General features: G+C 47.0%; 1 protein-coding gene across 1 annotated transcript in view; it reads right to left on the bottom strand.

The window, feature by feature from the left end:
- LOC144121719 (beta-1,3-glucosyltransferase) overlaps positions 1-12,072 on the bottom strand; it is a 50,340-nt gene that overhangs the window by 15,076 nt on the left and 23,192 nt on the right. Inside the window, exons 9-11 of the mRNA XM_077655077.1 lie at positions 11,687-11,897; positions 10,150-10,272; positions 1,102-1,246 (exon numbers count right to left, since the gene is read on the bottom strand). Of these exons, the coding sequence (XP_077511203.1) occupies positions 1,102-1,246; positions 10,150-10,272; positions 11,687-11,897 (479 nt within the window). The remainder of the gene's footprint in view (positions 1-1,101; positions 1,247-10,149; positions 10,273-11,686; positions 11,898-12,072) is intronic.

Below are 12,072 nucleotides of genomic sequence, written 5' to 3'. Positions count from 1 at the left end.
TCAAGGAGGAAGCGCAAAGCTGCACCAGAAGCTAGATTACGTCACGCGCCCCGTCTGCACCACGGCAGGTGTGCGCAGAAACCAGTCGTTTACTGGACGCAGCGGATCATAATAGCGAACCGCGTGCTATGCTATAACACACAGAAACAAATATCCACACTGTATACTCCAGCACACAAATTTCTGTAGTAGAATGGAAGCTATATAGAGAGAACAAGAGAAGCTAAAGTGCCTGATTCTTAAAGATTAAAGCAGAAAGGGCTAGTATGACGGTCCACATTTTGGAGCATTAGACCAGCGCAAAGGGCGGACAGCCACGTAGAACAACGAGCAGACAGGACAATCGTTGAAAAAGTGGCATTCAGCAAGATTCGAACCAGCCACCTTCAGATCCCCAGTCAGGTACGCTACGCCATGCAAAGTGCCACAAGTGAAGCCGTTGTTGTTGTTTTCCTCAGGCAGCGACGACCTGTCTGCTACTTCTACGTCTATACTTCGTTTACGCTGGTGCTGTGTTGCAAAGAAATAGCGCGACCGCAGAATGCATGCGACCAGACGCCAGGAAAGCACGTCAGCCGTCATTCAGTGTGATCGACCAGTGAAATGCTCTCGCCCTTGATCGTGCCGCTAATCCGCAAGTTTTGCCATGGACGAGGAGATTGGCTGCGTCGAGAGGGAATGCGAGCGAACTTTTAATTTCTGCCTCGTTTTGTAGAATGCAGATAGTCGTGTACAAATGAAGAGAGCTAGACGCAAATGTCCGTCAAAGGAAACCCTCCGGTCAATGGACCCTCTGCCATGACGTTCGGGTCAGCCGCCTTGCACATGCCACGGCCGCTAACAGGCGCAAGGCGGTTGACCACGATGCCATGACAGTGGGCCGACGCCATTGGCCAGAGGACTTCCTCCTCCGAGGGGAATTCGCAGCTTCTCTCCTGAGGTGGATGTCACTGTCATATTTCGCAAAGACGATCACAACTGCCGGAAAATGGCCAAGCCTGGTTGGTGGCGGCCTTGCTTATTTCAAGAAGTGCCGTGTCACCGCTGCATGTAACCATGCACATGCCCCGTGCTCCAAGCACTGCTGTGCACATGTCGTACCTGGTGGAAGAGTGGAGAGTGCGTGGTGGGGATGCCCAGTCTCTGGAGGCACACGCCCAGGATCATGTCGTCCGGCGAGTCGTCCGAGGGGCACGAACAGCCCGAGTTGACGATCCGCTCCACGGTCTTGCGGCTGAACACCATCCTGGACGAACCAGCAGACGAGTGCGCACGCAAGTACCTGTGAAATCTCCAACCTCTAAAGCAACGGCGCCAACCGTTCGACCTACACGACACGCAGCTATAGCTTGAAGCGAGAGTAAGTCACAGGTTCTGGTTCGGTCAGCGGCACGTGGTCAACGGGGAAAAAAAATGACAGATAATTTTCGCCTAAATTCTGTACACGTGTGAAAGCAGAATTGCATGAATCCTAACGACGACGATTAAGACAAAGAATTCCCAGTCTGTGTCTTCGCGCCGCAGATGGAAGTTGATAAAGTCGACGACATGCAATGCACAGCATTTCCCGCCGTGGGCATGTGCCATTAAGCCTGAGGTCATCATCATCGCGAGAGAGTGTTGCAGTTTAACACGATGCGGGCTCGGCTGCCACGATAGCTCAGTTCGGCATCGTCTGCGGCGCTCAGATGAATCGTTCTAAACCTTCGGGCCTGTGATTTGGTTCGTGGGGCTCAACAGCACTCCATTATGCCGAAATAGAATGGCCGTGTGTGCCCTCCAGATATCTTGGCGTTCCATTTCATGCATTTAATTCAAGTGCACATTACTGGAACGAGCGAGCTCCGGCCGTTGAGCGTTGCGCTCAGAGGTTTGTCCCACATCGCCTTTCGTTGTTTGGTCGTGCTCAGGCTTGCAACACCTTAATGGCAGCAAAAATTTATTACGTATACTCCAGATCTTGCAATACGCTAGACATTATATCCAGCGTTTTAATCGATTATTTGCGACTTTTATTTGGGCATCCAATTTCGAGCCTATGCGATGTGACAATATTTTCAGACCTCTTTATGCCGGAGGATTGTCTTAGTTCACTTGTATGTGAGAAAGTTAGTTTCCCGTTTCTTTTTTTTTTAGATTGTTCCCATCCGATTATTAGAACATTCTTTCAGGTTAATTTCATGACCGTGTTGCCAAAATTCATGGTTTCTTTAAATTTTACTGGGCGCCCCTCCTTACTATAGCTTTCTGGAGGATGTATGCGAATTCTTGAGGTTATTGACAGTTCGATTTTCCAACGAGTACTTATATTTTGTTTCACGTAATAGACTATAGAGAGATTTGATAGCGATGCTCTTTCCACCGCTAGTGCATCGTTCTGTGCACTTTGGCTTCATGCGTAATTATGTGTTAAATCACGTGTGCAAAATGCCGCTTCCTCCTTTCACCAAAACGTTTTTCTATAAATTACACACCGAAGCTCTATCCGTTAACATGTGGCTCCATAGGAAGAACATTTTTGAACCTTCTGTTAACTGTTATTTGTGCAATGTACGTGAAACCATTGAACACTGTTTTATCAACTACAGGGATGCGATTTTGATTTGGGATGTGCTGCAATGTACGCTAAAGAAGGACTTTGTTTTAAATTCCTACAGTGTACGTTACCTTGGGGCCACTCAACCTGATTACGAACCCTATGGCATTTTTTTTCTTATTGGACTTAATATAATAGCCTGTGGAAAACGCGCATGTTAGACCACAACGCTGAACCGCTTAGGTTGTGAGATTAGGTCGTGAGATTTGTGAGGCCTATCACATTGACAGAGAAGGTGATAACTGTGTAAGCACTAGTTCACTTACCTTGACCAAAAAAGAAAAAATGTACCTAAAGAACAGTTTGCCACACCTTGATTAGATTGTCTATGTATTGTTAACCCAGTGTGCGCATGCACCACCGAATTGCTTATATGTTCCTTTATGTTCAGTAAACAACTCAGTTGATGTTTAGCGCTCGTCCTGTCTACTTCTATGTCTGTGTCTTTGTTATATGTGCTAGTCTTTTAATTCATGATGAAACACCAACTAGCCCAGCTTTCCGCCTTGATCGCTTGTTTCACCCGAAAACCATTTTAGCCGAATGATGCTTCAGCTCAGGGATATTTGTGATGAAAAATTATCCGCGGTTTAACTCTGTGTAACCGATGTGTGACATGCGAAAGCGCGGTGACGTGTATGGTGACGCCACAAGCGACACTATAGCAACAATGAGATGGCACAAATCTGAAAGCTGTGAACTACTTTTTCTGGAGTGGACCACGCCAAATTTTGGAAATGACTCGGGCTAAATTTGGAGGTTGTCATCGTGTCGGGCACGGTCAGTTGTGGTTGGACATCGATTTTCGTCCAAATCGGCCAAGGTCAAATTTCGGAGGAGGCCTGGACCAAATTTTTGGCAATTGCCTGGGCCAAATTCGGATGTCGCCATCGTGTCGGACACGGTCAGTTATGGTTGGGCATCGATTTTCGTCCAAATCGGCCAAGGTCAAATTTCGGGGAGGCCCGGACCAATTCTTGTCGCTTGGTGTCACAGTTGCTATGGCAACGAGCGATGCACAGGCAAGATGCAAGATGCACAAGAAAGATTTTTTGCTCGGCTTTTTCAATAAAAGTGACTGCAAGGCCGCGCTTCATCAACGCGCACATTTTTTTTTTTATTCCCTTAGCTTGCGGTTACTGCGGGCCTCCGGTTTACGTGGAGAGCTGTCAGTGAAGCTCCGAGCTCCCCCCTACCCAGGTGCCCCCCCCTCCCTCCCCCCCCCGCAAGCAGTGGCAAAGGCGCAGGAGGAACTGGCTGCTTGACAGCACCGCTGTGACGGCCGAAGACACCTGGCTTTGTTAAGCCCACCAAGAAAGCATGCGAGGCGCACACAACGAGCACAAACCAGCCCAGCACCTCTTGGACATCACTTTGGCAGCAGCAGTGGCCACAACGACACCTCGTTAATAGCTGTCCTGTGCTATTACAGGTTAGTGTTTCATCTGTTTCACAGTAGAAATAAGCCTAGTCAATTGTCTCACTGCTGCTGCTGCTGCCAGGTGTAAAATGTGTAACGATAACGAATGTCCCACGTGTCAATTAGTGGTGGAGGACGAAGATGGCCTCTCTTGCAGTGAATGCAAAGCTGTGTACCATGTAGGCGAGTGCGCTGGCGTGTCAAAAACTACACTGAAAAAAAAGAACTACCGACAAACATGGAGATGCCCCAAATGTAGGAAACCAGACAGTGAAAACCAACAGCTTGAAAAAGCAGACACGGAGCCAAGCATGCAGAACATGTGGCAAATGTTGCTAGCCATCAATCGCAAACTGGAAACACTGATGCCATTGAAACAGACAGTTGAAGGGTTAGAGCAGTCTGTTCAATTCATGTCCGATCAACTGACTAACTTACTGGACCGTGTTGATAAAAATGAGCACGCGATAAAGGACATCAGGAGCCGAGTCAAAAAACTAGAAGAAAACGAACACACTGAACCGCTAATAGCCCAGCTAGACGAATTAGAATGGCGAAATAGGCGAGCCAACTTACAGTTCCACGGCATACCTCAAACAGATAAAGAAGACCTCTTGGCAAAAATCAACATTATCGCTGCAAGGATTGAGCTTCCGCAACTTTCTGATGACGACCTGGATGCAATACACCGGCTGCCGTCAAGGCGGGGTAAGGTCCCTGCTATTATCTGCCGCTTCTCTAAACAAAAAACTCGTGACCTATGGTGGGAAAGCAGGAAAAAGATCGGGAATGGAAATGACAACGTGCATATTCTTGAGAACCTAACCAAACGAAATCGGGAGCTGTTGCAAAAAACACAAGAATGGACAAAACAACACGACTACAAATACGCCTGGCACAGTAACGGCAAGATACTGGTCCGGAAATCTGACGGCACATCGGCGATAGTGGTGTCCAAAGCATGTGACCTCGATCGGCTTTCATAGGGGGTTTGGCTCCTACTCTTAGGCATACTGCTTTTCCGCACCCACAATGGAGCCACTTTGTTCTCCCTCGGGCCAGACAACGTATCCGTCCTTACGACCATCTAGCACATCCATAGCGCCTACTGTGAGCAAGAAAATGTCGTTCATTCACATCAACGCTCAATCGTTGCGCAACAAAGCTGATGAGTTTGAAGCGCTTCTTTCCACACTTAACTTTCGTTCCAATATACTAATGATCACTGAAACTTGGTATCAAAACACATGTGAAGCACTGGACTTGCCAAACTACAACACGTACGTAGTGAATCGCTCTGACAAGCGCGGCGGCGGTGTTATGATAGCGATAGAAAAGGATCTGAGCTACAGCCTTGTCACCGACTTTACTTACGTTCATGATGACTATGAAATCCTCTCCGTGCGCAACGGCAGAAATATCTTCACAGTTATCTACCGGCCGCCTAAAGGCAACTTCTCCAATTTTAGCAGCTTTCTTGACGAATTCCTCGAATGGGTAACAGAAAATAATCTTAATCTTGTTCTAGGCGGGGATATCAATGTAGATTTGCTCTCATATTCTACCAACAAACTAGAAATTGAGTCCATATTGCAGTGCAATAGTTTTATTTCTGTTATAAAAGAGCCCACTCGGTTGCAGGCAGCGACGGCAATCGACGTCTTTTTCACCAATCTTCCAGCTGATTGTTTGAAATCAGGGGTTATTACTGCTCATATCAGCGACCACCTGCCCATATACCTGATAGTCGATTCTTTAACGTCTAAAAAACAATGTAGTTCAACTGTAATAAAATACCGGCGCATTAATCCTACCACATTAAATCACTTTCGTGTTGCACTAAGGAATATTGACTGGAGTGTCGTTGTCAATGAAACCGATCCTAATGATGCCTATAATGCGTTCATTACAATATTTAAGTCTAAATATGAAGAAAACTTTCCTTACGAAACCTTCCAAAAACCCCGGAAAGCACGAAAACCGTGGATAACCGCAGAATGCCTAAAGATGATAAAAAGGAAAAGAGACATGTACAACCGCTTTGTCCAAACTAGGTCACTGGATGACCTTCAACAATTTAAAACATATCGGAACCAAGTTACGTCCTTCCTTCGTCGTGCGAAAAAAGAGTACATCGAAAAACTGTTCAACGGTGACTTGCTTAAAAAGGCTGATCTTGTGTGGCGCAACATTAATCAAATTTTAAATCGAGGTACAACTCCTACTGGCGTGTCCGAAATTTTGGTCGACAACAAACCTGTGAACGGAAAGGAGTTAGCAGACACTTTCAACAATTACTTTGTGTCTCAAGCAGCTCAAAATGGGAATTTAATGAGTGTGCAATGCCTGGACGATAGGGTTGTTTCTAGTGCATTCCTGTCACCTACTGACGCGAATGAAATCAGAAATGATCTCCTGGCCTTGCCCAACAGTAAGGCACAGGATATTGACGGCCTGAAAATGTTACCAGTCAAACATGTAGCCGATATCGTTAGTCCAGTCCTGAAATATATTTTTAACTGCTGCATAGAGCAAGCAGTGTTCCCCAAAAGAATGCAGATTGCGAAAGTTGCGGTTATTCATAAAGGTGGAGACAAACATCATCTGTCAAACTATCGACCTATTTCTATTTTACCTGTTTTCTCAAAGTGTTTAGAAAAGATACTGTTTAAACGAATAAACGGTTTTTGCAGCAAACATAACATTATTAATCCCAGCCAGCATGGCTTTCGAAAACATTTTTCTACTGAAACCGCGCTCTTAACCCAAAAAGAACTTATTTTAGAATCATTTGAGCTGAAACTACTTACGCTAGAAATTTTCGTCGATTTTTCTAAAGCTTTCGATCGCATCAATCATAAAATAATGTTAGCTAAGCTCGAGCACTATGGTTTCCGCGGCAAGTTTCTACAAATAATTCAATCTTATCTAGGCTTTCGTGTGCAGCAGGTGATAATAAACAACTGTTTATCAGACGCCTTGCATATCTTTTCAGGCGTTCCACAAGGTAGTATACTGGGGCCCCTGCTTTTCCTCCTTTACATCAATGACATCGTCTGCATAAGCAATCATCCAAGTTATGTCATTTATGCAGACGACACTTCCTTATTTTTCAGAGCAGCAAACTTGGTAGATCTTGAGCAACAAGCAGCAGATTGTTTACACTCTCTACATGAATGGTCCAAAATTAACTCCTTAAACATAAACACTGAAAAAACAAAAGCAGTGCTTTTTAGACCTCGCAATAAACTGACTTTATTGCCACCACTTTTTCTTAGGATGGGATCATCATCCATTCAGTTAGTTCCAACTGTCAAAAGTCTTGGTGTTCTTTTTAATGAAAATTTGACTTGGAACGATCACGTTGACCTTGTGGCTAACAAACTGTCTAAGGCCGTTGGCATTTTATGCCGACTGCGATATTTTATGCCAAAGCATATAAAGCAAATGCTGTATAATGCACTTTTTTCTTCTGTTGTTGATTACTGTTTACTGGTCTGGGGTACCACATCTTTCACTAACATCAACCGCTTGCATCGTTTACAAAAGAAAGCTGTTAGAAATATTGTGAACGCTCCTCGACTCGAACATTCTGCACCAATTTGTGAAGAACTAGGCATCATCCCACTTCCTCAGTTATACAAAACATTACTTCGCAAACGATACAGGGCAAGCGTCATTAAAAACAACTGTTTTATGTTACAGCTGTCAAGATTACAGTGTAAACATTCTATGTATTCAACTAGAACAAGTTTGAAATGGTTGTTACCTAGGACGCGCACAAATTATGGCTGTCAAATGTTGCGCTTCACTCTCCCACATTTATTAAATGATGAATCAGAGTTGACGAACAACTGATTGATAACTGTACTACCTCATGCCCTAAATGTTCGAATGTTAATCCATGATCTTCTCTGTATCAACATGGTTTCTTTCTTTCTTTTGTTGTTTATGTGTGTCACTACCAAACTGCCTCTGTAGGGTGCGTCGGCCTCGTCAAGCCTCATCACTGGCTTTTTGCCGGCGCACCCAACATCCTGATGATGTTGAATAAAGTATTGATTGATTGATTGATTGATTGGTCTTGGGCAGCATTCCCACGGCGGCAGACACCCATACTGCGCGTCTGCAGAAATATGCGAACCACCTCGCATTCCGCAATGCCCCCCTCCCCCCCCCCCCCCTTTTTTTGCATTCTCGATGGCACCGAAGCGTCGCGGGTCAGCGCCGTCTGACATTCCTACGACGAGCCAGTGGATTAGTGGTAACGCCAATTAGCTGAAAAAAACTTTTCAACCTACGAGAGGCGACGCGCGAGTGCGGCAGGGAAGGGGACAGCATCAAGCAATAAGGGAGAGAACTCCTCCCCCCCCCCTACCCCCCCCCCCCCCCGGGGGGGAGAGGGTTTTCAGAATGTTTTCGGTATGTTTTTTTTTTTCTTTTAGCCAAGTCCCGGGCTCGAAGTTGGGTCCAACCTTCAGGGGCTGTGGCTACCTCCATTGGTTGGGGCGGGCCTCGAAATATGACCGCCCTAACTTCTTTGTTCGAAAAAGATTTAAAAGTGCATGTAAAATCATTGGAGGACAGTCCTGTCTAGTTGAGCTAGAGGCTTCGTGCAGTGGCACGCAATTCGACAACCCTAGACTCTAACCTCAGGTGGATGAGTAGAGAGTGTTTCTCTGTCTGTGCGACACGACTTGTAACGCAGTTTGCCCTTGTACATCCTGTAAATATATTCCCTCTTTGGCCTTCATCTGCACATCTCCTTTCATCACCGCCGAACAACAACGTTTGGAAGGTTCTGCACCCTTCCGAAGAACCCAACGGACCATCAAAAAATTACTGTGACTTTCTACCGGACTGGTTTCCTTTGCTGATACGGTGTCTATCGTTGCCGCCCTTTTAGTCGTGTTGTCTTCTGTACGTCAAGCTGGTGCACTGCAGGCACAAGCTGTTCATAATCTGTATAAAGTAGCTTCTGTATATACATAACCTCGTATAATGAACACCATGTTGGCAGAAAGAATGTGACGATAGCTGTATTGTTCTCGAGCACAGGCCTGCGAAGCTAATCCATTCGCGCCGCAGCGGGCTCGAATTCCAGTCGCGGCAATATTTGTTTCATTTGTTTTTAGTTATTCATTTCGCTTGGCACAAACTGGCAAACATTGCAAGATACTCTGTCGGGATTTACTTATCGGAATAGTGCTCTCGCACTAATAAGCATTCAGCTCAAACTTCACCTCGTGCGTTCTTCACAACAATGTGTCACGAATCAGACAGGTTGGTCTGAAAGCTGCGTGGTGAGGTCGTTGTGACATAAAAATAGTGATTGCTTCACAACTTAGCTCACTATACCGTACGCAGGGAGCGGTCCTCGGTTCTAGGATTACGCAGTTCCGGTTCTCTTCTGTGGCGCTTGTTTTGTAGAACCGAGAAACCGTTTGGCGTATATCAGTCTGTGTCCGTCTGTGCGGGACTGAAAACACAGGAATGTGATTCCGTCCATAAGCACTTTTGTTACGCCCTTTGCGTACATGTATATCCGCATTGCATTTCATTTATTACCCGGCATGCACGCTCATTTCAGCCAGAACTTTACAAGTTATGCGCAAGGACAAAAACTTACAGCTACGAGCCGCGAAGTTTGTCCACGGCATCGGAAGCAACCTCTATACCTTCTTCGATCTCGCGGCTATAGTATATATATGTTCATAGATGCCAATCCGTGTTCCCTAAGAATGATCTGACCTCTGTTCCCCAGGGACGGATCGAGTATGATATGGTTCGCCTCCAAGCAGGCAACCTGTCGTGGCTGCTGACGCCGCGACATATGTCTCACGGGTGTTGACAACTTGTCATACCAGTGAACTCCGTGCGCACAGACACGGCGGCAAGGCAGTGTGACAAGAGAACGAGAAGGCTGTGTGTCCGGTCGAAAAACACCACTCTTGCCGGCTAGTGGGGATTCGATTTTGCTTCAACGTGCGTTAAACTGGTTATCGCTACAAGCGTTTGTTTAAGTTCTGCGTTTTCATTTTTCGACCAGAAGTCTATACGAGAGTGCCCGAACAATAATCCCTGCTTTAAGGTCCCCTGGCTTTAATGCGGCCCCAAATGAAGCACGACATACCCTGAGCCTCCCGTGAGGTAGTCGTAGCCGCGCTCGGTAGCCGCTGCGTATCCGTATCGCTCTCCAAGCGCGACGTCGTCTTCCGAGTCGAAGCAGCTCAGCAGGTCCAGGAGGCGTGGTATGCTGCGAAGGGCCGAATGGCGACTTTCAGGAGTCGCGCGTGAGCTAACCCGAGCATACCACACATACATGCATGAATTAATAAATGTGTCACAACTTCGGACAGCAATCTGTCGCGCGGTCTGTATACGATGGCCTTGCTTGCTGTTTCATGCTTAGGTTCAGGTTACAGCGGCCGTTAACTATATGGCATTCGCATCCAGCACTAAAAATGGAGTCAGCTGTCATGCTGTCCAAGTCGTGCGGTATATTTCCATCACTAAAAATGCGGAATACTTACAACTGGAATGAAAACCAAATGCCTCTTCAAAACGTGCGAACTTTTAGCACTTACGGACATTTTAACCGAGGTTTCCATCTCCTAAATTTTCCAACCTCAGGACCTCCAGCGCCCCGTTCAAAGTTCTCCTCAAATTGCTAACTGCATCAAGTTACATGCTTTGTAGTGGGAATATAGCTCCGTTGCCAAGAGTAAGCGTCCGCATATTTAGTGATCGAAATCTACTCCGGAACTTCGACAGCCTATCACTTTTAGGGGCATGCCCCCCCCCCCCCCCAAAGGGAGTGCGCTAGACGACAGCGTACTCCCTTTTTACTACCATATATATACAGAGAGAGAGAGAGAGAGCAATCTAATGAAAGGGAAAGGTGGAGAGGTCTGCCTGCGGTAATATGACCCTGGCCTGCTACTCCACACTGGGATGGGAAAGGGGGAATGGAAGTAAACGAAGAGTGAGGGTGATGATGTCATAATACAATGAATATCTTGGAGTGGTCTGAGTTTGCGGTGACTACGTACACATTGGGAAGGGGGGGGGGCACTCATATTGCGTCATATTGCGTAAACGACATGTATTGCATGCAGCACTTCTTCCTCATGCAGTGTATGTCTTGCGCACACAAAAGTTGTCATTGCACGAACTCCGCGCACTGTTGCAGAGAAGAGCTCTGCACACTGTCATATCCCGGCCGTGAGGATAGCGGTGGCAAACGGGTTCATGGACTGAGAGCTCTTCTTGAGGCCGCTGTGACGGGCGCGAAGCCGCAAGCCCAGCGACAGCTGCTGTAGCGGGCCTGAAGTCATAAATGTAACTGTTTTTCAGGACACTCCGTCCAATCAAACCCGTGATGTCAGTACTTAAAATGACTCCGTGATCCGCATTTTGAGGTGACCGGAGAAAAAAAAACTGCCTTGACGTCACTGCAATGTGGTTGCGAAAACGGCCGGCGGCGACACCTAAGTTTAATTTTTCGCCTTTTTTTTTAATCCATAAGAACTCCGTTTTCAGTCAGGCCTTTTCCCCGGGAGGCAGCCATATTTCGATACATGCAACCTTGGATTTGTTATCAGCGTCTCTTCAAGTAACCCAGGATTGTGGCGCGAAGCCTATTCGTAGGACGTGAATGGAGCGCGTGCCTGATGAGCGTGTCGTCGTCGGCGAGCAGCAGCCAGCGGCCCAGCAGGCGGCGCTCCATGACGTGCCTCAGGATGGCCATCGTCTTGGCGCAGTGTCCGCGCTCCACGTTGGCCACGCCAACGGACACCGTCGGCACGCGCTCGTCCTCCACGTCGCTGAAGAAGGTCACCCGGTGGGCGTCCCCGGCCCACGTGGCGCGGATCACCGGCACTGCGGACGAGTACGCGCGTCAAATCCTACTCCAAATCCGCCGGGAACATCACTGCTCAACGCAGCTACATCGGTTAAATTGCTCAACCACGGCTTCGATTTGGAGGGATGATCTGTCGCTGAACTACACCGCGCTACCATTATCTCCATTGCGACTCTGAAACGCGCAGGTTTC

This window comes from Amblyomma americanum, chromosome 2, assembly GCF_052857255.1.
Source record: "Amblyomma americanum isolate KBUSLIRL-KWMA chromosome 2, ASM5285725v1, whole genome shotgun sequence".
NCBI lineage: Eukaryota > Metazoa > Arthropoda > Arachnida > Ixodida > Ixodidae > Amblyomma > Amblyomma americanum.
The sequence above is the reverse complement of the archived record's forward strand: the minus strand, read 5'-3'. Positions and strand labels throughout refer to the sequence as shown.